The sequence below is a fragment of the Corvus kubaryi genome, unplaced genomic scaffold (assembly GCF_017639235.1).
Source record: "Corvus kubaryi isolate FWS band 111438036 unplaced genomic scaffold, C.kubaryi_AGA036_p1.0 37300, whole genome shotgun sequence".
Taxonomy (NCBI): Eukaryota; Metazoa; Chordata; class Aves; order Passeriformes; family Corvidae; genus Corvus; species Corvus kubaryi.
Genome location: NW_024581093.1, coordinates 893,145 through 919,899, shown reverse-complemented (window position 1 = coordinate 919,899; position 26,755 = coordinate 893,145). Strand labels below are relative to the sequence as shown.

The 26,755-nt window shown below is 45.2% G+C and overlaps 1 protein-coding gene across 1 annotated transcript in view; it reads right to left on the bottom strand.

Moving 5' to 3' along the window:
• Positions 1-24,992, bottom strand: part of ZCCHC14 (zinc finger CCHC-type containing 14) — a 49,682-nt gene extending 24,690 nt beyond the window's left edge. The window contains exons 1-2 of the mRNA XM_042027058.1: positions 24,339-24,992; positions 11,303-11,426 (exon numbers count right to left, since the gene is read on the bottom strand). Coding sequence (XP_041882992.1) covers positions 11,303-11,426; positions 24,339-24,902 — 688 coding nt within the window. The 5' untranslated portion in view covers positions 24,903-24,992. The remainder of the gene's footprint in view (positions 1-11,302; positions 11,427-24,338) is intronic.
• Positions 24,993-26,755: the final 1,763 nt, after the last annotated feature.

The window sequence follows — 26,755 nt, the reverse complement described above, 5'->3', positions numbered from 1 at the left end:
GGCACATAAAATTCCCTGAGCCCCCTCAAACCCAAGGTGAGCCTCATGATTAATTCTGATCTGAATGTTGTATTCACCTACAAAATTACACATGCAAAGTCAGTTTTCCGTGGAAAACTTTACTTTTTTTGCTAAAGTGCAGCAAAGCCCAGAAACCCCAGACTTCCCTAAATCCCAAAGATCACCAAAGGAACAAACCCAGTTCAGCCAAAGCCTTTGAAGTTTGAGGTCTGCACAGAGCAGCTGCTTACCCTGAGCTCAGAGAGAGGATTCAAACCTCAGAAAGGAAACCAGAACAGGGAAAAAGTGACACATTCAGGTGGTCACCACAGCTGGGGATCTGAGCTGGTGTTTGAAGTTCGGAGCAGTGTCCTCAATACCAATGGACAAATTGAGTCTCACAGCAACACACAGTGAAACAATGCACCAAAGCACCTTTGGGTGCAGCTTGAACGAACTACAGACCACCTTTGCTGGAGGTGAGGAAAACGGCAACTGAGCTAAGGCTGTTACTACTCATTAGTTTTCCTTCATCACCCACGATTTTATTCACTTAATGAATGAATAAAGCTGATTTAAGACCACTTAGCTAATCATAATCCACTGCTGCTCTATTAAAACACCCCAGCCCTCACTGCATAAACCCAATCCCAAGTGCATCCGATGAGGATTTGCCCAGCACAATTTCAACTTTTAGAGACCCCAAGGCAGGAGCTGAGTGCTACATATATAAATATACATTTCTCCCAACACAGAGGGGTTTGTTTCCCAGCCCAAGGGTGCAGTTTGTAACCATATATCGGCATGGCTGGAGCCCAGAGGGAGGGGACGAGGCCGCAGCTGCTCAGCCAACGTGCCCTGGCTTGAAGGGCATCTGGTGCTAAAACACCACAGCTCCAGGATCAGATGGCTCCAAGGATTCCTATCCCTACCCAAAGGAGTTAAGAGATTCCAGCTCCAGAGAAAATGCAGCATTTCAGTCCCCAAGGCAGATGAACGGAGCAGCTTGCCTGGTTTGGAAGGGCTGCTGCAGGCCAGCAGGGTTTAATGCTCCTGTAAATAAGCACGTGCTGTTTGCTGCATTTTTGAGACTGGGCTCAGCACTGGAAACTCATGACTAAGGCTGCAATAACAAGCAGCAGCAAGGACAAAGTCATGTTATAGCAGTTTCAATTTTTATTTTCTATTTTATTTGTTAACAACAAAAAAAATTCTCTTAGCATGCTATGTAAAAACACCAGACTAAGGGACTCATGTGGAATAGAAAAATCCTTGAGTACAGACAGTCTTGCCAAGAGCCACAAATGCATTCAAGTGCTCAGTTCAGTGAGAAACAAATATCCCTGCACAGCCACTTCTGTGAGGTTCCCCTTTTGTGGCAATTTTTGTGTCTCTGTTCTCAGGCTTCAATATTCTTGTTCCCTTTTCTACTTTTGTACAACTCATTGTTCCTTCTTTTTGGATGCCAGACAAGATTTGACCAGTGATTCAAAGAGAAGAAAAGTTCAAATTCAGCAGTTAAACTGATTTGGAGACACTACACAACTACTGGACAGCTATAACACATCTATGAGGCAAATACAGAAGGGAAAAGATCAAAGTAGATTTTATTTGCCAGGGCAATGAGAATGCCCAAAAACTGAGCTAAAAAGAATGGAAAAAACACCAGACCCCATCCATTAAAAAACTCAAAGCCCTGAAGCTCTGAAACTCCACACTTGCCAGTAGATCCTTTAGCAGGGCCTACAGAATGAAACAAACCCCCACTTCTAGCAAAAATTACTGTTTAAAGCTCTAGGTCCCCACTTTCTTTTGCAATAGCCGGATATTCAGCAAATCCCTGAACTATTTAATAACAGGAACAGGAGGGAATACAAACTTGGAGCTCTCCAAGCCACTGAGACCTATTTCATACCTGCTGTTTTTGCAGACAAATGCACTTATTACGCTTTTCCTCGGACCTGTTCACAAGGGTGTGATTGCAAACAACTCTGCTGGAATGATACACCTGGAATAATTCACCCCCAGGAGTGGAAAACACAACAGGGAGAAACTCCAAAGGCCCTGTTGTGTTTTCTGCCATTTCCTTTCAGCTGGGGATATTAATGATGTAATTTTAGCAGGGCTGCCCCTCTGAGTGATGGTTAAAAATAGCACCCGCACCCTCCGCTGATGAAATGCATCCACTCCAGGCAGGGAAGTCGTGCAGCACAGCAAGTCCTCTCCTTCTTTTTTCCAGGGAGAGATAAAAGAACAAGTCAGAAAGCAAATGAAACATTAACCTTTTAGCTTAGCATTTCTGCGCACCCAAGAAAGAAAATTTACTTTAATCAAAAGTATTGTCTTGCATAATTACAGCCTGTGACTCTCCAGCTTAAAAGAACAAGAGAAAATGAAATTAGAAATGAAAATTCAAAGCACTAAACAATGCCAAAGTTGACTATTTGTCTCCTCTACTTGTGTGGCACAAAGGAACAGATCTACCATATGGATCAGATCCACAATTCCATGAAATGCTGTAGGGAAGTACAAGGGACCATGTTCACATGGGTTTGGGGCAGTATCACCCCTCAAACTTCTCGCAATTCCCACTACCTGCAATCCCCGAAGGAGATTTCACTCTCAATTTACTCCCTAGAATCAGTCCAAGAACAGCTCCAGATGCTTTCCTTCCCCAACAGCTATCCAGTCTCTTCATCCAGGTCTCAGGATCAGGCTCTGCTCTGGCATTTTCCAACACATGCCATTTATCAAAACTACATTAAGCTGCCATTAAACACAAGAACACAACTTCCTTTAAACAACCCCAAAATAACTGAATTAATGGACAGAATTCCACTGCTTTGACTCTTCTCAGCTTTGTTCTTTCATATTACGGAATGGTTTGGGTGGGAAGGGACCTTGATCATCGCATCCCACCCCTGCCATGGGCAGAGACACCCTCCACTAAGCCAGGCTGCTCCAAGGCCCATCCAGCCTGGCCTTGGACACTGCCAGGGATCCAGAGGCAGCCACAGCTTCTCTGGACACCCTGTGCCAGGGCCTCCCCACCCTCAGAGCCAAGAATTCCTTCCTAATACCCAATCCAAACCTATTTTCCTTCAGTTTGAAGCCATTCCCCCTTGGTCTGTCACTCTAGTTCCTGATGGAGCCCCTCTCCAGCTTCACTGCAGGTTGAACAGCCCCAATTTCATTTATTTATTATTTCTAATTCCCAATATCACCCGTTGTTCCAGTCCTACAATATCTGCTATCTTTTCCCTGCTGCAGTCTGATTCTTTCCAAAATTACAGCCTCCCATATCCGCAGAGAAAAGCCCCCCTGTGAAAATTCCAATGCTGACATCAAAGGCAAGCAAGAAACCTCAGATTTATTTTAAATACCCAGAAATTTTCAGGTCTGGACCCAAAAGTCTCTGAGAGATGACACCATTTTTAACTTGTATATTCAGATACCTGTAAAAACTCCAGGTACCTATTGAAAAAATTATTCTACTTTAAGCCTATTACCCTCAGCTTTTGGAGGCAAGAATTCATCTAAATGGAAAGGTAGATGGAAATGAAAAATATGCTTTGGAAAATGGGGGGATTTAGGAATAAACTGTTAAGGGAAGGCAAGGAACATTTACCAGCCAACAACTAACCAGCTGTAAAAGCTTCCTAAGCATGACACGCACCAGAAAATTGCCATTTAGTCATTAGTACAGTGGTGACAGTATGTAAAATGGGCAGGGAACCTCCTGATTTCTAGGAGTACATGTGAATCACTCCTATTTTCTTCTCTAAAGTGGCAATTTTTATCCAATTTCGTTTAAGGGATAGATAGGATAAGCAAGCCATTTCTTTGAAATTCTTTCCTAAATTCTTGCATGCCTCTGTTTAAGATGGCAGCAAAACGGGCTATTTCAGAACAGGCATTCCCAGATGTTCCAGGGTGCTGCATTCTGAAGGCACAAGGAACAGCTGAGCATTTCTGAACATTTCTCCCATCCCTCATTCAATCTGCAGGCAGCAGACATGGGAATGTCCAGCCCCACGGAGCCATTTCCCATCAGGTTGCAGCAGGAATGAGCCAGGAGGCAAAAATCAGCAGTTAACATTCACCTTCTTGGGTGGTTTTTTGGGGTTTTAGAGTCTTGAATTACATATTTGTTATCCTTCAGTAATTTCTTAAAATTCAAATTTCATCTCCTGCCTTTAATTAAGGATTTTTTCAGTAAAAATGCAGGTTTAAGCATTAGTTCCACCACAGGAAAAGCTCTCCCAACACCTTTTTTATTGCCTCAGAAGATGGGCTGCATGAAGCCACTGCCATTAAGATCTGAGAAAAACTGGTTTTCTCCATTTAATGCAATTTTAATTAAAAGCTGAAGTTGCTTTGTTGTTTCCATTACAAGGAGAAGGTCATGCTGCTGTTTCCAGAGCTGCTGAGGTAATGACCATTAATTTTACCTTCATTAACAACTCATGTGCCACTGAAGGCACTTCCAGGACTCCATAGGCATGGACTGGGAAATGGGAGAATCCTTCTAGGAATGCACATCCTACGTATGGCCTCCAGTGCTTCTTGAAAGCCACGGAAAAAGGCAAATAATATGAAATGAGTTTATAATCTCACAGGAGATATTGATGACTACACTGTCCTTATCCAAGATCAGGAATGTGCCTGAGGTAAATTCTTGGCACAGATGGATTTACCAGCATCCTATTCCTAGAATTGAAATTTTTCAGAGTAGCTTGATTAAATCAATTATAAACAAAAGTATTATCCAGCTCCCACTGAAGCCAAACTGAAAGAACTTCGGAGTACTCCAAATTAAGTGTTCTTTGTCAAATCCTATTGTAGCAGAAAACTGCTCATTTCCTAATGTTTAATAAGGAAATTGTATTGTCCAGCACACAAATCTTTATTTAACACAAGGATAAATAAAAGCAAGATGAGTGATGGGGCTCTGAGTGGCCTGGGCTAGTGGAAGGGGGCAGGAGTAGAATGAGATGAGCTTTAAGGTCTCCTCCAACACAAATTCTGGGATTCTATGGATTACCAAGGAGCAAAGCCTTATTTCCATGGATCCATGCTGTACCTCAGCTGTTCTTACCTCTCCTGGAGGAAGCATGAATGAGTCTCTTCTATCCAGACACAACTGTAAATAAAATCTCTAAATAGCTCTATCAAATTTGAATGAATTTAATCAACAGGCTCAGCAGTTAATTAGGTAGGGACCAACAGCTGCCCAAGCAGAGCGATTCTACCTCTTTACTGAGGAAAAACAAGCAGGAAGTCCAAACAAGACTAAAGTTAGAGAACCAATCAGCAGCTTCAGGATAAGGCCCTCAGGTAAACACATCATACCCATTATTTTAGGGGAATATGTGATCAAGGCATATGGTGTAGACACAACTAAAACTGCTCGGAGGAAATGAAAGAATCCTCTGTGATACGAACTCCAAAAGAGCCACGAAACACACAGAGCATCACTTTCCACTGCAGCTCTTGGCCAAGGGGTGACCTGGGAGTCCTCCCTGTGGAGCACAAAGGGAAGGAATCGGGGCCATGGATTCCAAACCTCAGGCAGAAGCATTTTCAGATTGGCACAGAAAGGTTGTGACAGGCGTTGCATGAGCAGACAGCCAGGAGCCAACTTCCCACCCAGTTAGAGGAGTGTCCATGCTCCCTCCCCTCCCTTTCTACCCTATTTAGCCACCCCAGATCTCTCCTGACAAGGCTCATTACCGGGAAAAGGAGGCAATGAGGGTGACAAAGAAATGCTGACTCCAACCTCGAGAGAGGATAAAAGTTAACTTATTAACAGTTGACAACATCAGTTTGCCAGAGCCCAAGTGCAGCCCCAGGAGTGAGGAGCTCCACTCCCAGCTCTGCAACAGCCCAAGGATGGGCCACTCACCCTGGCTTTGGGGACATAAAATGGGCTTCTGTAAGCAGAGGACAACTAAACTATCAGTAAAAACTTGAGGTGAAATGCAACATTTCTGAATTTTTTTTAAACCCTAAACTTGAGTACTGTCTTTATTGCAAAATCAAACCTCCAACCTGAACTGACCTCCCAGCTCCAGATTGAGCAACGTGATTTATCCATCATCAAGAAATTCCTTAACATACAATAATCTTCTAGCACAGGGGAAAATATGCAACATCAAAACATGTTTTTTGGAGCACACTAATCCTCGGCTTTGACTTCTAGAATTCACTCTAAATACTTGATACTCCTCAGACAACTCATGTGGCAGAGACAGAAGGTCAGGAACGTGGTGCCTGGTGTGTGATCTCAACCTACACTGCTCAAGTTTAGAAGCAGAGCTCTCCCTTCAGAGGCAAAATGAACAAGGACATACACAAACAGCTGAAAAATTATATACAGTTGGGAGAGGGCGATTTTTCCTGAAGGATTATCATAGCCTAAATATTTCTTTAAGCCCTACCCTACCAGTAGTTGACCCAATATTGTTTGAGATGATGTAGTTACTTAAAAATAGAATAATCCAGCTCCACGACTGATGCAGAACAAGGCACTCTAATGTCTGGACCTGAACAAAACTGATTTCAGAGCTTTTTATTTCCTCCCCCTGTGTTTTCTGCCTGCTTTCAGCAGACTGAACAACTGGTGTCAAACATTTCAAGAGGAAAAGGCTGTCGATCGCCATTAGACTGCGAGAGCTCCTGCAGCCTGGTTTCTTATGGAAAAAGAATGAGTCAAGGAAGTGGGAGACAAAAAAAGGTGCAAGACCGTACAAACACATTTTGCCAAGGAAAACAGAGCGGCAAAAATAGTGGCGAGAAGTTCTGGAAGGCTGACATCACACATTTCTGCTAACTATTGTCATGAAATAACTCAGACACCAACGTTTGCTGCACGTGCCAACCACCACAACCCACCTCCAACTCATCCCACCTGGGCTCAACAGGAATGCTGCAAACAGGGCTGTATTTACATCCTAATACTGATTGCGAATTAAATCAATACATTCCCGAGATGCATTTAGAGCTCATTTTGCTTCATGTCCACAGATTTTTATCCAGTCATGTGCTATTCCATGTATTTATCTGAGCCTGGGACGCATCAAGGCTTTGCAGGACCTTGTGTGTGGACTCAGAGTATCCCTTCAATTAAGCAATTGGTTTTCCTGTGCTCAGCAGAGCTAAATGGGGACGAGATTGTAGAATCAAGCCTCCTGCCCCCATTTTCCATCTCAAAGCTTTACTCCTCACTCTCCAGCAGCGGCTTGTGCCTATCCTTAGATCCCGTGTTGCAAGAATTATGATTCAGCTTCACTCTATAAGGATCAGATTTCAACAGTTGCCTCATTTGAAATCAGGCTGGCGTGGAGACAATTTGGAGGGTTTTGTGTGGCAACAGCGGAAAGGCAAGATAAATATACAGGAAACACAAGAATATGAGAGTTTCTGTCACTTTGCAGAAAATGAGACTTGTTCAGTCGAGGAAATCATTGGCCAGGCTGCTCTGGGGAGGGACATGGGAAGTGCCACCTGCAAAGGGTCAGAGCAGGGATGTGCAACTTCAAAACCCCAACAAAGAGCCTCCAGTGCAGAAAACTTCACCCAGAGGCTGTGACCAATGAGGATTTTACTCAGCCCCGAGAGCTGTGACAGGATGAAGCCTGCAGAGTCTCTGTACTGGGATGTTTGTAACTTATGTTGTCTTTATTATAAAGATTCTTTTGTTCTGCACTTCAACATCTGGTCTAATGCACTTCATTCCTCTGTGCTTTTGGAAAATATGCTGTGGTCACTGACCATGTTTAATACATTGCTAAAATATGTCACATGCAGAGAGCAGGACTTGCCTCCAGTGCTATCCACCTAATGGCCAAATCCTTGGAACCTTACAGTAGAAGAGTAATTAACGACATCTCTGGAGCATGGAAAATTCCTATTGCTTTTTTGAACAAATAAAAATAAGCTGATTTTTTCATTCAGCTGTGATAACCGTAACTACTCTCTTTTGGGAATTACCCCAACTCTACAACTACAGGCTTGTTAAAAATTAGCTCTGTGCATGGGGCTTCCCATGGGTCACATAGCTCCTCCTGAACTTTGGAATAAAAATGGAATTTCCTGAATTTTTCTTTGCTACCAGCAGAGGATTGCCTGCAAAACAAAATAGTGAAAAGCAATTTTAACTCATGACTTTTTTCTTAACCACCTTCCTACTGGGAATGGCTCGGGAGACAAAAAATGCCCAACCTTTATTTGAATTTATTTTGTTCAAGTGGTGTTAAAACCATTATTAAAACCTGACTACATTGTAGGAACAGTGGGAAGAGGGACAGAAAGCAACATATCCCTCCTGGAATTTTAATTATTTGTAATTCAAGAATCTGTGTTTATCTCTGTTCTGCTTGACCAATGAGATCTGTCAGTGCCTCAAAACCTGTGAACAAGCCTGCCTGCAGCTTCCAGCACAACAACAGCCAGGTCCTGAGAACAGGGAAAGCCTCCACTTCCCAAAGTTACCTCCAGTTAAAACAATTCCACGTATGTGAAAACGGCTTTGAACAGCCCTAAATCTCTGATCAAAATAGGAATAAAAAGCACATTTTACACTGCATGTTACAGTTGCTGGTTTTCATGAGAGCTCCACATCCTTCTCTCAGAACCCATCTGTATTTTTTTTTTTTCCCAACTTGCATAGGGCAAATTTTTAAACTTTATTTTACAAAAGAAAAGCCCAGATAGAGCACAGATCCCCAAAATGTTTATGTGTCAGCAGGTACAGGAGCTTCCCAGTGCCACAACTTTTACTTTGCAGCAACGTCCACCTGGTTTATCCCATTTTACCACTGATATGTACACAGGGACAAAGGGGTTTAGCCTGGAGAAACAGCATGAAAAAATGGAGGAATTTTGATAAAAAACCAAGAGTTTGCTGGTCACTACTCTCAATAACTTGGGTATTGCAGCATGGATCCAGCACCTGGGCTAGTGGAAGGTGTCCCTGCCCATGGAATCAGACAATCTTTAAGGTCCTTTCCAATCCAAATCATTCCATAATTTCTGATTTAATGCCTGACAGTGCTCCTACAGCGAGCTGGGCCTCTGGGGTAAAAGCAAAGGTTTGTGCACTTCTCAGGCTGACACTCCTGTTATAAATTCATTTCCTGAGGCAGCACAATTCTGGTGAAATTATTCCCAGGTATTTGACAAGTCTCTGCATGAAGCTGTACGAACATTCCCAGCTACCACTTCCAAGTGCACACACACTGCCACTGAGAGGATGCAGCAAAATGCTCCTCTCTTCCCGCCTCTTTCCCATGTACAAACTCAAATATTTGATGCCAAAAGTGGTGGATTAAGGAAAACACAGTCACTGAGAGCTTTCAGGTCCAAGCTACTACAACCCCCAGCCACTGTTCAGCTGTGGAGAGGAAGTTAAATACTGACATTTCTCCACATCAGGATTAAAACATTCCCTGGGTTAATACAAACTGTCTCTAATCCAGCTAAGCACAACAAATACTGCACCTTTCTCATTTTTCTTTTCTTTCTCATGTTTCAGCTAGAGTCTTTTTAACTGAGACACTTCCAGCTCAAGGGCTTTGCCAGGAGAGGAATGACGACCTTGGGCAGCTCATTACTTCTGGGGAGAAATCCTGTCCTGTCAAGCTGTCTGAAACCAGTCTCACTAAAAAATAACAACATGAAAGTCAAGCATCCCATGCTTTCATGACAATTTTATGTGCTCCAGGTTAACAAGTTAGTGGGTCCTGCTAGATTAAGAACTGTGTTTGCTATGAAAATGAGGAATATAAGTCAGTAACACTGGATTCAGGCTGGCAAATAATCCTAAATTGCACTCCAAGCTGAAGAAACAGAACTCCCAGGCAGATCATCAAATATCAAGGAGAATTCAACACTGCTGGTGAAGCAGAAAGCAGAGTATCAGTATTTGTTCCACACCCCCTTTTCCCAACTATCTCTGAGGCAGTCTGTAAATTAAACTGAACACAAGGCAGGTATTCTATAAGAGAAAAACAGATCAGAGGAAAACCTAATTAATTTTCACAGCGCACCATGACTAATCTTAGCATATATGGTACTGGAATAGCAATCACTGAGTACAAATGAAAACAGTGTTGAACCCTGTCCTATTTTTAATCAGATGAAAGCCACAAACCCAGCCATGCTTCTGCTTAGTGCTGCGTTTTCTTCCACCCTGATGGTTTTTACAGCTGGAGAAATGGCTACTTCCAGCATTACTGTGCTGTAAAAAATTACTGCTCCTTACACGTCTGGGATTACAGCGGAGTGTGTCACAGAAAAGGAGGGCTGGTGGAGGCAAGTCAACATTTCTTGGGACCTTTAACCCTTTCTGAGCTGTATCAGATCTTCTGAGTGAAGATGTGCTTTGAAATTCTTCAATTTCTGTGGTATCAAACTGTATTTGCAAAGTTCTGTAGGAAGGCAGTGGCAGAGAAGAGAACAGAACTCAGAAGACAAGTTCCAAATTAAAAAATTTAGATGGTGCATGACAATATTTTTAATGATATTTGAAGGCAACATATGAGGGCAGATATTTCCCCTGATTAATTCTGCCCTACAAGGCTCACAAAAGTTGCTCTGCACAAAGAGCAGCTCCCAGTTCAAAGACTTTCCTCATTTACCAGTGGGTTTTTTAATGCATTAAATAAAAATACTGTTAGTCACATTTAACCCAGACATTTTCATATTTGCAATCAGAGCCTGGAGTGTGGAAATGGAATAATTAACCCTGATTTGCTAAGCCCAGTTTTTAGCCAGGTCAGCATGCAATATAGCATTACAAAAACCAGATTTATTTTGCAACAGAGAAAGGTGCAAGATCTCTCTCCTATCTTCCACTTCTCTTCCCTCAGTTTCTCACTTTGGAAAGCAAGAGGAAGGTGGAAGTGGCAATCAAACTGTTTAAATGTCTTTTCCCTTGGAGCAACGCTCAACACCGCGTGCTTTATCCAAGAAATAACCTGGGGAGTGGTGGAACGTCCAAGACACTCACTCTTGGAGAATATTTCATGAGAGCTAAGCTGGTATTTCAAAAGAAGGTGTTTCAAAGCACCTTCTTGCTTATTTCCCAATGGAAACAAGCAGGATACTCCTCTCTTGCTGGCCATTTCCCCCTGACACACTCATACTTCCTACAAATCCTTCTGAGACTTCCTTTGCTCAACCCAACCCAGAAGTAAAGCAGCAAAATTCCAGCCTCCAATCCCAGTGAAAATAAAGCTGAGTGCCACCAAGGATCTGAGTTGGTTCCCCACTGGAAGCAGGCATGAGGAAAAGGACACACCTTTGGAGTGTTTCCCCGAAGGCCTCTTGGGTAATGACTCCTCCATGGAATGTGTGGATGTATGGAGCACATTTTCCAAACTGTTGCTGACACTGTTGATGGGGGTCTCGGACCTTGGAGAGACCTGGAAAGAAAAGTACAAAAAATCCATTAAAATAAATGGAGGGAATACACAAACATCACACCTTCTCTGCAGTGAGGGATCCTCTGGGAAGGCAGTCAGGACAAGTTGGCCTCCTTTAAAACTGAGGGTGTTACTCCTGATATTCCCCAAGTAACAGTTCAGGGAAGTGGTTTCAGTCAGCAGCTATTCACAAACTGAGATTATCTTGGCTAATCTAAAAAGCTACTTAACAGCATAATTCTTTTTTAAACAATAGTCACCCAGCAGTCAATTGGAGAGAGATTGCAAGACCTTTAACCTCTGCACACCACAGATTTTAACTTTTCAACAAGAGAACTGGGGAAAAGGGCTCTTGGAAAATTTTAATGTTACATCACTGTGCTGGGTTTGGGTGGGGTAGAGTTAATTTTCTTCATAGTAGCTGGTGTGAGGCTGGTTTGGATTTGTGCTGGAAGCTGTGGATAACTCAGGGATGTTTTGGTTACTGCTGAGCTGGGCTTACACAGCCAAGGCTTTTTTGGGTCCTCACTCTACTCCACCAGCACAGAGGCTGGGGGGGACACAAGGATTTGGGATGGGACACAGGCAGCCAGCTGAGCACAGCTGATCCAAGAGATATTCCAGGCCCGTGGCATCATGCTCAGTATGGAAAGCTGGGGGAAGAAGGAAGCAGGAGCCATTTGGTAACCCCAGTACTCTTCCCAAATCACCACGACCCGTGAGGGAGCCCTGCTCTCCTGGGATGGCCAAACCCTGCCCATCCACAGGAAATGGGGAATCAATTCCTTTGCTTTCCTTGCATGTGGGACTTTTGTTTTCCCTATTAAATTGTCTTGCTTTTAACCCAGGAGTGTCCTCACTTTTACTCTTCCCACTCTCTCCCCATCCTGATGCCAGGGGAGCAGGAAGTGGCTCCACAGGGCTCCATTACCTCTCCAGGGATGAGACTCAAGGCATTCCCAAATATTTCCACACAGATTGCAATGAAAAATTCTTAGCAAAACCCTGATTTTCTTGTCTTTGCCATTTAATAACCTGTTATGATCATATTTCAATGGAAACTCCTATACTAACAGTGCCCAAGCAGAAGCTTTCAGCATCAAAACAAAAAGAAGGTTTAAGAACCTTGAAGAGGAAAAGATGCATTAAAGAAGAAGTTCAGACCAACAAAAACACCCCTAGTAACTACTCAGAGTAACTGTGTGACTTGAAATTCAATTGTTACATCTGGAATCAACCTGAAATGCTGGTAGGGAGAGCTGTAATTAGAATTTCACACGGATTTTAGCCTGGCGCAAATCATAGGAGAAAATGTGCATCTTGCCATAACAAAATTAGTTCTCCTTCACTCAGGGTAACTCAATACCAGCAGCTCCAGGTCCCTGTAAGGGAAAAGGCTCCCTCAGACGCTGCTAACTTGACACAGTGCCCTGAGTTGGGACAATTTCTGCAGCAAACAATACTTTGCACGCCCTCCCATTCCATGTTGCCGTCAGTCAGCACACACAATGCAGGTCAGAAATAGCACAGCCCCACTCCATACAATTACCTATTGTAAGCTCCATTTTAAGACTGACATTTATAGATTTATACACACTTTAAGGCAGCAGAACAAGTGAAAGGCTCTGTATAGTTGACATCCATTAAAAAAGCTTCTATGTGTAAAGAAATCAATCCAGAATGGCAGATGGATGTCAAGAGAAAGGAGGGTTACAGGCAGCTGCTTTCCTTTTCAGCACTACTTCTTGATAAAAAAAATAAAGTTTATTTTATATATATAAATGCAAAAGTATTATATTTATCTAATTATATACTATTTCTTCAGCACAGCTTCCCTCCAATAACAGAACTTAACACCAAGCTTTCCCTTAGACCAACCATTAAACTCCAAGCTCAGTGGGAGGGTGGGGAAGAGTTTAAATTTCCTTGCCAAAGCCAGTCTTTAGCAGAGCTTATCTCACACAGCCTCTCTCCTGGAGCTCATTAAACTCTCCCTCCAGCCCAGGGCTGCTGGGAGGAAGTTCCAGAGGGCTGAGCACCATCCTCCTGGCAAAGGGACAGTGCAGAGGAGCAAGCTGGGAAAGGAGCTCAGGCAGGGCTGCGTTATCCTGGACAACCAGGTTCCAAATATTCGGAACAATCAGAAATACAAACACTCAGAATGCTTCAAACTGAGTAAGAGCAGCCACACAGCTCCAGAAAAATCTCTGAACAAGCAGTTTGTTACAATTTATTGCCTCTTATCTTGTATTCCCTCCTCTCCACTCTCCTTACAACAAGCATCGCGTGCAGCTTATAATTTGCATTTTGTTTATACATAACCTCCATTTTTTTTCCATAAAGATTTAATTTTCCTAGACTCAGTAAGGATTAATTTAGCCCATATGTCTTGCCTGCCTGAGCTCATACTATCTGATCCCGTCGCACATCAAAGCAGTTCCAAATTGGCCTAGAAAAATCACAAAGCTCTGATTAGTTCCAAATGGAGCACTTTGTTAGGGAGCTGAATGGTGTTAGAACCACTGAATCCCACTGCTTAAAGCTTCCATTCCAAATTTTGAAACAATTTTTTCCACTGACTTAAACATCACGATAGTGCAACGGCTTGGATTTGTTTAGGGAAAGTGAAATAATGAAAAGTGGTTTGCAAATCAAAGTTTTAGTTCCAAAATAGTAACAGCATTTTTTTTTATCCTTCTTTCTTTTTTTGTTTTTTTTTTAAACTTGAGGCCAAGCCAAACAGAGGAACAATAACCCATCAGCTCAGAACTGCAGGAGATATTGCTCTGGGAGGGTTGGGAGAAACACTGGAAAAAGCTTTACAGGAAGAACCTGTCCAAATTCAGCTGTAGAAACTCAGCATCAGGTAAATTCAGGAAGGAATGGTTTCCAGATATATCTGAACACTCCTGTATTCCCCAGTTTGGGCTCAGCACAAACAACTACTCAGGAGAAACTGGATTTGGAATAAAGAACAAGGCATTCCAGGGAGATAAGGATTTGGAGAAGCAGAGAGCAAATCGCTTTGGACCTTTTAGGAGCTGTAACATCTCTGAGAAAGCCAAGATGCCATTAAGGAATAAACATCTGCAGCTCAAGAACTGTTCGAGGCTTGTTTTCTGAGGCAGTAACAGGCCACAGTGAAGATGGATAAGTTGGCATCACAGGGACCAGGAATGTTCAGGCCATACATCATAACAAACCACAGGAATGACATTTTATAAATGCAGAAAAAAACTCCATGAATCATTCAAGGCCTAAGAAGAAACAGCATCAGACCTTTGAATAAAAGGCTTTGGATTTTTCTACAGAAATTATTTGAGAACATCAGCAGAAACAGTCCATGAAGAGCAATCAAAACCAGCAGCAAGCCCAGTGTTAAATATTCTCCACTGTGCCTGATTTTACCCCCAGCATAGCATTTCCTGGAGGGCCAGGGAGAAGGAAAACTCTCTGATGCACCTCTCCGTAGCTTCACTGCATTGTTCAGAATTCCTTTCACACACCAGTGGCCTGCAGGCTTCTTCAATGCCTCTAAAACCTGCAACTGGGTGCAGAAAAGATTCTCAAAACTATTTTTACTCCACTCTGATGTTGCATCTTTGATTGGAGCAAGCTGGTCTACAGGAAGGTGTTGGGGGTTTGGAATGAGATGAGCTTTAAGGTCTCTCCCAACCTTGATGATCCTGTGATCTTTTGATCTGCTCCCTCCATAGCAAAGCATCTGGCTCCCAGATGGACTTCTGATTTTCCAGATGCAAACACTGCTGTCTTCTGCACTTCAAGTTAAAGCCAGAATTGAAAATAACAAAGAAAATTGATCACTGCTTAGTGACTGAGGCTCAGAGTGAATTCTTCTCTGCCTCATTCTCTGTTGCAATGATGACAGGATCAAAATTGGTACCAGCTACTGAAAAGTGGATCCTTCCCAACACAGATTATTCAGAAGGATCACTAAATGCTGCCCTCCAGTCCTCCACCCCCAGGAGTTACCAGGAAGAGAAACAATTGCTTTGACCCAGGGGTTATTGACAAACATGCCAAGGGAACAGAATTCATTACCAGAATTCTACCATTATCCCATTTTTCCCATTTTCACCTGCCATCATCCAAACCCAACTTTTTTCCCCCCAGAGTGAAGTGATTTCCTTTCCAGCACCAGAGAGGTCCTAACAGGCTCAGATCTTCTTGGGACAGCAAAAGCAGCTCTAGAAAGCTCTCCCAAGCCCTCAATCCATCAAAAAGCACACAGCAAAATAAGCCCAGGTACTTCCCACATGTGGTGCTGCTCTTGCAGCCACTGCTGCCTGAAGTGGCTCTGTCCCAGACAGTGGGAGCCACTGTGGAAAATGGTCAATCTGGGAAGCTGGGTAACTGTTGGCTTTGCTAACATTTAATACAGCAAAGTCTTTCATAAAAATAACAGGACTGATAGGAGTCAAACTTAATGTGGTCAGAGTTTTACCAAAACAGCAATTATCTGTTCCTTTGAAAAATAAACAGAGCACAGAAAATACATGGTTTAATAGCAAAGTATTTGCTGACTTAGTTTGAAGTGGAGCCAAAAATACTAAAAAAAAAAAAAAAAAAAAAATCAACGCAGCCACTACCCAAAGCACCATGGACACATGGAACAATGACACAGGATCTGAGGGAACAAAATATGGATTTTTATACCTAGTCAGGTAAGAAATGTAAATAATGTATTACACAGGAAAACAAACAATATATAGGAGCAAAGAGTGAGTTAAGTGAGGTCCTGAAACTCCAAGCCACACATTCTCCCCCTGATCACACAGGAAAAGTTGTCCATGTTTTCAGCAATGGCCAATGATAAATTGAGAGTCCCACAGAGAAATGCTTCTATCCATCATACTGGCTTTGGAATTCTCCTTTTAAAAAGGTGGTTTAGCCATAAACTGCCCTCCAGGAGCAGGTAACATGTGTAAGTGAGCTCAGGAATGGGAACAGTGAATCCAGGGGGTAAAAACCACTTAGCTCCTGTCCTGGCAGGTTCATATTACTGAGTATTAACAGCAGCTTACTTGAGGTTAACACCAAGGTCTTTAACATGGTGCAATCCTGTTGGCAACAATGCTCCAGGAGAAGTTTGATGGCAAGGATATGGCCCCTGCAAGCTCAGGCAGAGAAGCTGCTGATTCCCATCAAAGGGGCAAACTCAGGTTTTTAAATAATTTTAATAAAAATGCCTTGCTAACACTCAGCTGTCAGTCTGACACCACATGATATTATTGATCAGGCTAAGTCCAAGCCAGACACAAGAGCAACCAGTGCAGGGATCTGGAATTCCAAATCCACTGAGACAACCCCAGGAGGAGCAGAACTGAGCAAACATCTTCCTCTTGGTAGTAACAAGTCATCAGTCTCCCCAGCTGCTTGTGAAACCACCGCCTCAGGCACCAGTCCTGCATTTACTCACATATCCAAACACCTGACTGTTCTCCCACCAGAAGAAGAAAATTCCAACCTTCTCCTTTGGAAAATTCAGGCTCTTCCATGAGGACGTTTAAGAAGTGCTCACAAACAGCCCCTCACTTTCCACATACCCAGTAAAGTGCTCATCACTTAAATTTACACACATTCAGTTGCTTTGTTGGACGTGGATGCAACTGGAAGTGTTTGGTTTGTGCTAGAAATTCAAGCGGTTCCAACAGCCTGAAAAAGCTGTAAGAGCCAGGTGCCTCCATGTTTCAACAGCTACAAAATCCACCTATTCTCCTAGAGAAGGAAAACAAAGGGTGAAGAGGCAATTCACAGGGAAATGGGATAATGGATAATAGATCAGATGGTTTTGTCCTGGGAGACTCTCTGGAATGAAATGAGGCATGTGGTACTTAAACACTACGGGACAATCACGCACCTGCTCCAAGGCTCCTTATGAATTCAGGAGAACAGATGGACCAAAATAAGTCTGGGTTGGATTTTATAGACTAATTTCCACTAAAAACCCTTTGCTTAAAGAATTGTGAACACTGGTGGTAATAATAGGAACATAAATGTACCACAGAATTACTGAACTCATCAAATCTGAATTTTACAAACCAATCATTCAAAGCACCTCAAAATCAAAACAAATCCCTGCTTATAACCAGACCTTGGAACAGACACTGCTGCTCCACATCCCAGCGCTGATGTGCAAATGTGACCCTGTTTCTTCCCGATGCCACTAAAAGCTAACCGCCCCTCTCTTCTGCAACAACTGACAAAAAAATCATCTGACAGGTCACAAATCCACTGAATTCTATTTCTCCCTCCTTCCCCTTCTCAATATTCACTTAAGTAATGGCTTGAGTGTAATAAAACTACTCAGAACCATGGAAGCACAGAGTCATTAAGGTTGGAAAGGACCTCTGAGACACCAAGTCCAACCATGATCACCACCAAACCATATCCCCAGGTGTCACATCCACACGTTTTTTGAGCACTTCCACAGATGGTGACTCCACTACTTCCCGGGGCAGCCCATTCCAATGCCTGAGCACCCTTTCCATGAAGAATTTTTTCCCAATATCCAGCCTAAACCTCCCCAGGAGCAGCCTGAGGCCGTTCCCTCTCCTCCTGTCCCTGTTCCCTGGGAGCAGAGCCTGACCCCCCCGGCTGCCCCCTCCTGTCAGGGACTTGTGCAGAGCCACAAGGACCCCCCTGAGCCTCCTTTGCTCCAGGCTGAGCCCCTTCCCAGCTCCCTCAGCCTCTCCTCGTGCTCCAGACCCTTCCCAGCTCTCTTCCCTTCCCTGGACACACTCCAGGCTCTCAACGTCCTTCTTTCTTCCACTTATGGTGATAAAAGAAGACGTGTATCGGAGAAGAATTCATAAAACACGTGACAAGCGTTCACTTTCACTCTTTATCATCAGGAATTGGGAGGTCTGTAATTCAAATTAAGATCTTGCTCTTCAGTAACTGATCTGATTATTTCTGGATCACTTCAGCTATTCACAAAACCCCTGAAGCCCTGTATTGGCCTGAACACCTGTTAATAGGTTTATCCCTTCCAATTCTGATTATTGGATAATTATCCCAATGGAATCAATGGAAAAATTCGGGTTCAGCATGAGGCAATAGCAAGGAATTTAGAAGTTAGCTATTAGAAACCCCATGCAAAGAAACACAGATCTGAACCATATCAACATCCTTTTGCTCGAATTAATGCCCATTTCAAACATCAGGAGGGAACAGCTTCAGTTCAACTGATTCCAATTCTTTTGCCAAAGACTGAAGTCAAATTTGAGTGGAAGCGTGACAATGGCTCTCGTTTCCACCGACAAATTAGATCCAGCATTTCTATAATAAAATTCTGTGGGCTCTGAGAAATCTTATGTATGTTCTTGGGACCATATTTGCTTTCTTTAGGGATTAAAAGCACTCCAGTGCAAGTAAATGGACAGTGGAGTATTTGAATATTGAAGATGACAGAAGAAGCCGAGCTCTGCCCTGCCAGGAAGAGGCAGGGCTGTATCTACTGTCACTGAAGGTGACAGGATCTCAGTTTTAGCAACTCAAACATTACAAACCCACTCAACCAAATGGTTGAACACTTCCAAACAAGGCTGCTGTTCAGCACCTTTGAAGTCAGCCCCTGGAATGCCTGTGAGGTGTGGTTAACTGCTGCTGGCTCTGCCTCTCCACCCAGGATCTGCTGCAGGATCTCCTCCAGCTCGTGCACTGATTCCATTAAGACAGTTTGGATCTGGTACAGTCCAAAACATCCAACACCTTCCAACAGAAATCTTTAGTCCACAAGAATGAGGCCCACTTCAGTGTTGCTTCACTGACGACAACTAACAGTTACGAGGTAATTAGTAGAAAAAAGAGTGAATTAAAAGAGTGAAGTGGAATGCACTCTTAAAACAAAAACTTCATTCAGCCCATGCAAAAATAAATGGGAAAACAGTTCATGGAAAAAAAATCATCATTATTAGCTCAACACACATTTTTTTGGCTGCTCTGTCCCTGATGTTTGGATGCACAGTGCATTTCCCAGGCAAACTCGTTTAGGTTCCTAAATTCAAGGTCAGCACAGAACATATGATTAGGCAAAGTGAATTTGGTGCTAATTAATATTGTTACTACCCAAGACCATTGTCTTCTAAGGATTCCTTTATATGTAAAGCTCATTTCTGAAAATATTACGGGTTTGAGACTGAACCATTTCAAATTTCGAACAAAACCACAAGTAAGAAAAGAGCCAGAAGTGGAAGCCTCACATTTTTTAAGTGGAATATCAAGAGGTATGTGCAATCCGTGTTTCCTGGAGTACCCAAAATTCTCACAGGATGTGCAAAAGACACACAGGGCTTGGCAATGTCACCAGCTGGAAGCTACAAGACCTATCCCTACAGCTCCTGAGGTTGGATTCATATGGTTTGGAAAGTGAGAACATTCTGAGATAGCAACTCCTGGTATCAGTGAGTAAACACCTCTAATCCCAGCCAGCAACTGCTCTTAACATGGTCATCTGCTAAATCCATAAAATACCCGTAAAGAGGCTAAAAATTAAGTTTGTCACGATTTATTCTATCCCTATAAAGCTCAAAAAAAAAAAAAAAAGCCATAAAGGCAGCTGACATAGATCACTTAATAGCTGCATTGGTTTGTCTGTGAGGGCTTGAGGTCTCAGTCTCAACCCAGCAAGTGATGGTTCTTTATAACTCATCACTCCATTGGTGAAATAAAAATATCAGAATATTTCTCAATGGAGTTATGTCCATTCATGCTCCTGAGACAAACAGTGCAGACAGGTGAAGGTGTTTGAAATGGATCCCTCAGGGCAACTCCACAGCTCCCAATATACAGCCTTGAGTTATTTAGAAGTTTCAGAGGAGCCTATGGAATTAGCATGAGTGAAAAATAGCACCTTATGCTATACACTTGAAATAGCCATTGATGCAGTATTTGGAAGCTGACTGGGCAAGAACCCTCCTTCCCATTCACAAGATTCCAACCCGAAACAGCCGCATAACCACAGTGTCACTGCCCCTGATTTCCCTTCAGCTGCAAACAAACTGCACTCAGGGTGACTATTTCTGACCCTGCCTCTGCAGCTGAACCCACAACCAGATCAGAATCATCATCACAGAATTATGGAATGGTTTGGGTTGGGAGGGACCTTAAAACTCATCTCATTCCAGCCGCTGCTGTGGTTGCTCCAAGCCCCATCCAGCCTGGCCTTGGGCACTTCCAGGGATCCAGGGGCAGCCACAGCCTCTCTGGGCAACCTGTGCCAGGGCCTGCCCACCCTCACAGGGAACAATTCCTTCCTAATATCTGATCTAAACCGATGGCTCATCACCCTGACTGCACTGAAGGGCTCTTGTCACAGCAGAGCAGGTGCTGAGTACCCAAAGCATTCTCTTATTTCCCTGGTTTTACAGCACGATCTCCATGAGGAGAGGAAACAACTCCAGGAAACCGAGTGAGAGATTCACGAATAACTTCCCTAGTTCTGAAGTTCTGTCCTCAGAGTTACTGCCAGTAGAGCTCTTGAGAGGAAAAGTCCATGCAGAGATTCATATTATGATGTCCAGTATCCATGTAGCTCACAGAATCCAAGCTCACATTTGTGTTTCCACCTGCCATCCACTCCAGCAGAGAATCACAGCATCACTGAGGTTGGAAAAGACCTCCAAGGTCACTGAGTCCAACCTGTGCCTGATTCCCACCTTGTCCCCAGGCCAGAGCACTCAGTGCCACTCCAGTCCTTTCTTGGGCACCTCCAGGGATGGGCACTCCAAACCTCCCTGGGCAGCCCCTGCCAAGGCCTGACCTCCCTTTCCATGGGGAAATTCCTGCTGCTGTCCACCCTGAGCCTCCCCTGGCCCAGCCTGAGGCCGTTCCCTCTCCTCCTGTCCCTGTTCCCTGGGAGCAGAGCCCGACCCCCCCGGCTGCCCCCTCCTGTCAGGGACTTGTGCAGAGCCAGAAGGCACAGGGGGGATTGCTGGGATGTCCTGTGCAGGACCAGGAGCTGGATTCAATGATCTTTGTGGGTCCCTTCCAATTCAGGATATTCCATGATTCCATCCTCACTGAGTCCAAGGCAATTTAGAGAGGGCAGCATTTTCCCTCCTTAGGGCAAGGAAACCATGTTCACTTTATACCATCAGGTAGAAACCATGAATCTAATAATTACTGACCTACTTAAAGCCAGCCACAGCCACTTTTTCCTTCAAACTGAAGATTCAGATAAGGCAAGAAGCATCTCAAAAAGCACAAAAAAATATATGGGCAGCTGTTTTATGCCTCCTCACAGTCAGCAACTGCAGGCAGTAAAAAGAAACAGCAAGAAGCAGTTTGCATCACTGACCACCTTCAGCTGTGCTCACCTACCCCAAAGCAACTTGAGGAATCATGAAATATTGACAGTAAATTTGTATCAACTGTTCAGTCTCTTCACTGTTAAACAATTCGATTTTGAGATATTTCACTGTAAAATATGAGAGAGGAGATGGAAAAAGGATTGCAGGTCTCTGGAAAAGGTTATAGTGAGTATCAGGTTGGGGCATATTTTAATAGGACTGGCTAAGCAGAAGCAGCACATTCCCATTTGTTTCTGCAAAGAGAACAAAGAGCACTGCTCAGATTTCTGTTGCATCTCCCTGACTAAACAAGTTATCCATAAATCAGAATTGTAACAGTAGAGCAGGTATAGTTACACAAGAGTTACACCCTACTCCCACCCTCACAAGAGGAAAGCTGTAAGGTAACTCAGCCAGTTCACAAACAGCTCCCTGTTTGCAACCCATCTCACATCCACACCATCCCAGCTTCCCAAAGTTCTTCAGGACCTCAGATGGTGACCAGTTCCTTAAGGATGGGCTCAGAGAGGTGTGTATTGAGACCTGAACATCAGAAACTCCCATTTTTTAACATCCAGCTTCCAGCACCAGCTCAGCGTGGCTCACACTGGACTAAAGCAACAGGAGCCATAAGAAAGTGCTGGCACCAGGGAGTGAATTCTCCAGTTCCAAGGAGGAAAACCAGCAGCCCAGAGCACTCACTTTCTCTCCACATCCACATTGCTTTTTCTAGGTGACGTTACAGCACAAGGATTGTCACAACATCACTTGGTAACACCACAAGATCTAAGGCCTTCGTGCTGGAATTTATTTGTGCATATTTAAACAGGGCTGAATGGAGAAAGACATTGTATTTTCCACTTGCTTCATCCAAGTCCTGGTTTAAGCCAACTGCTTACTCTAAAAGTAGCAGAATTACCCAGTCAAGGACAACAAAAAAAATAATCTGAAGGAAATCTGCATCACTTCAAACAAAATGCACATTCAGAGACTGTGAAGGCAAAGTCACCTTTGTGTTCCCTCTCACTACTCTGTACTTAGCAACCAGGATTCTTCAACACAGATTTCTATAAAAATGTGCTTTTTAAAGAGACAACCCTTCAGTGAGCTCACAAGAAAAGACAAATCAAGCGACCATCCTGGCTGCCTTATTTCTGGCAGGAAAAATGGCAGGATGGATTCTCCGTCCATCTTAGATTGACATAAATAGTGCCGGAGTTTTTCAGCTCCATAAATCCTGCAGCTCGGAAAGAAGACTCTCAAAAACCTTCCTGCCTGCCTGATTTTATCTTTTTTTTTTTTGGCTGGCATTATTTTGGGGGAACTTGTATGTGATTTACACTGTTTCCTTTCCAACCCAGGGTGGCTGCATTATTTGAAGAAGGGAAGCTGCAAGCAAAGTATCTGAAAAGAAGCTTTTTTCTGCTGTTAATTAAACCCTTCTACATCCTGTGTGAAATATTCTTTCCAGCTACATTTTATCCACATGAAGGTTTCAGCTGAATTAAGAGGCTTGCCTATACCTTGTTCTTTCCCCTTACTACAGGAGGTTAGGAACAGGCACAAGACAGGAAGGGAAGAATAAGAAAAAGATGAAGTTTAACACATCTCAATTTTACAAAGCAGAGGTGTTTAAAGAAACATGAATTTGGAAGGAAACTTGTATGCAGAAGAAGACTGTGCACAGATTTCTGTCTCAGTCTGGAATTCAACGCTCAACTTAGTGAAATCTCTACTGAGCCCTCAGAAACAGCTTTATTTAGGATATTGCTCCAATACAGGGGTTTTCACAGCTTTTAGGTATTCCCCACCTATCCCAAGAGCAGAGTAACACATTATCCACTCATCCTCAAAGGCTGCAGCCTGTTAACTTCTCACAAGCATCCACTAAGCTGGTGCTTAGTTTGAACTTTCAAGCGGGTTAAAATCAGGCAGAAAGACAGTCGGACTCCCTAATTTGTAGCAGGCTGAGAGCAATTAAGCACTCACATATCTACTTACAGCACATCTTAAAACGTTCCTGTCTGGCCTAACTGCTGGCAATTGAATGAAAGAACAGCGAGTTAATGACGGTGAACCCCGACACCAGGATCAATACCCGAGAGATGCAGAGTGACAGAAAACGACAACATTTCTTTCAGCTTAACACCAGCAACTCCGAATGTTTGCCATCACATCCGTCTACACAAAACCCAGGCTCACCAAGATGCTTTGCCACTGGACAGCTACTCCTCCTTGCCAACTTTTTCGAGGGGAACTTTCAAACAGATGCTCTTATCTAGAGATACATTTGTTTCCCTTCCTAAATCACTGCTTCTCCATGCAGCTGGCAGGACTGTTCCCCCCAGCTTTGAGAAGCAATCAGGGAAGGCTTATATTGCTGCTGTTGATCTGCTTGTGAACCCCTTCTCATTTAAATGTCACAAGCTCGTAAGAACTCCATCCATCCCCTCGCTCTGCCCTCAGCTGACCATCCCCATCATCAACCAACTGCCAGCCTCTGAAGCTGCCATTTATCGCCGTGCTAAAGCACGGTTTCAAATGAGAGCGGAAGACACAGCCCAGTGCCATTCCAGCGTGGAAAAAGCAGGATACCCACCTTATGGCAGCCAGGATAGGTTGCCATGGTGTTGAGTGTAGAGGTGCTGGGATTCTTGCTGGTGCTGGCCATGAGACTCTGGATCTGGGTGAGCTCCTGCCTCAGCACCTGCTTCTGGTGGAAGCTGAACGCCGGGTGGTTGGATGCCATGGTGAAGAGCAACAGGAACTCATCCCCCGTGCGGCCCTCGTTGAGCTGCAGCCCGTAGTTGTTGATAACCGAGTCGATGTGGGTGAGGGTGCGGAACAGGACCCCGGCGGCCTCCCGGTGGGCAGAGCCGAGCAGGGCGAGGGACACCAGGAGTTTGCTGCGCACCACCTCGTCCGTCAGGTTGGTGAGGCTGCCCAGGTCGGCGGGGTTGTTGGCCTTGATCTCGGAGTCGCGCAGGGAGTGATAATCCTTGCGGGCCAGGTCCTCCAGGCAGGCGCCCAGGAAGCGCAGCTCCAGCGGGATGCACAGGTCCAGGAGGCCGCACAGGAACTCCACGCGCTGCGGGGAGGGCAGCTCGGAGAACCAGCGGTACACGCCGTCCCGCTGCAGCCGCGGGCACCGCTTCTCCACCATGGTGCCCCGCGCCGAGCACGCCCCGGCCGGGGCTCGCACACCCGGCCTGGGGCAGCCCCGGGCGGGCAGGGCCGGGCCGGGCCCCGCTGAGGGCGGCGCAGGCCCGAGCGCTGAGGCGCGGCCTGGCCGCGGGGTCCCCGCCCGCCGGCGGCCCCGAGGAGGCCGCTGCGCTCCCGTTCCTCCCTCACGGGGCGGCTCCTCCGTCCCTCCGGCGGGCGCCCGGTGCCTCCATCCCTCGGCCCCGCCGGGGCCGCCCCGCCGCCGCGACCGCGGGAAATAATCCCTCCCGGGCGGAGGGGCACGGAGCGGCGCGCACACCCCGCCGGCCGCTGCGCGCAGGCGGAGGGATCCCGCGGTGAGGAGGCTCGGCCGCGAGCGGAGCGGGAGGAACAGGGAGCGACGGGCGCCTTCGCTCCCGGCCTGACCCCGCGGCGGGACACGCCCCCCGCAGCGCTGATTGGCCGAGCCGCCCGCCCGCTGATAGCGATTGGCTGCGGCCGCGCTTGTCCCCGCCCTCTCCCGCGCGCTCGGGAGCGGGGTCTCGGGGGCTTGTCAATCGTCCCGGTTTAGCCCCGCCCCTGGCGCTGATTGGTCGGAGGGGCCCTTAAATAGGGGAGGGGCGGGCACAGCTCCCTTTTGTGCGTGGTCGCCCGCGGGTGCGGAGGGGTTGCGGCTGCGGCCGCCTCTGCCCCGGGGGTCTCTGAGGGGCGGTGACCCCTCTCAGGGCAGAGCCGTGCCTTGCCCTGCTCCAGCTGACCTGTCAGAGTTGACGGGTTTGGGCCTGGGGCTCCTGTCCTCCCCGCAGGGTTATTCTTGCAGGCTGGAGAGGAGCCTCAAGGTGCATCCTGCCATCCCAAATCGTGTGTAAGCACCTTCTTCCTTCTCTCCTTCATGGCCGGTGCATTTGCAGTGTGTCCCCTGACTCCGAGTGCTGCCCGTGCTCTTTGCTGACTCCCGTGGGGGCAGTAGGTGCCTTTTCCCTGCCTTTTCAATCTAAACGCCTCATTCCAGCCACGAGGAGCCTTATGGAGTAGAAAAGGGAATGCCTACAATGCTTTCCTTCCTCAGCCGTTGTTTTAGGATGACAAAGAGCCTCAGGGATGCAGCCTGAGCTGCTGCTGGGTGGTGATGCCAAAACCCCCATAACGCTTTTGGCAGAGGTGCTTCCCTGAGCCACCACCAGCCCAACCCGCAGTCAACGCCAGTTTGGCACCTGACTCCAGATTGTCTTTAAATACAGTGTGGAAACAAAAGAGACGCTAAAGACCTCTCAAAAAGATCATTTTTTCGCCCCCCACATTCCCACTCTCCATTCTAAACCGGGATTCTGGCTGGCAGCGACGTAGCAATGCACATTTTCTAGCAGAGTTGTCGGCTGCAGATCTGCCTGTGGATTGCACGGACGGCATCAGGCGGCCAAGAGGTGGACGCACAATTTCTGTTTTTCATGGTGTTTTTTCCACGGGACTCGGCTGCTTGGCTGTGGTAGCCCAGTAGCCAGACTGCACATCAGCTGGATGAATGACACAGGTGAAGATCTTTAAGTGGGACAAGCCAGGAATAACATTTTTAAATGCAGCCCCAGGCAGGCAGCGAATTAGTCTAGGCTTGGTTTTTATATGATGGTAATCTCGGAAGATGGACCATGTGTTTTATTTTCACAAGTGCAATGTTGCTGCGCCGTAGATTAACAAAAGACTCAACATTGATGTTTTTAAAGGCAAAATTGCATTTTATCTCGAGCTGATCTTTATGGGATGTGCAGATGCCCAAATGTGGGCTGTCACATGAGTTGTGTGACCACTTATGTCGGTATCACAGAAGAGAAAAAGTCTCATTCCTCTGGGTGATGC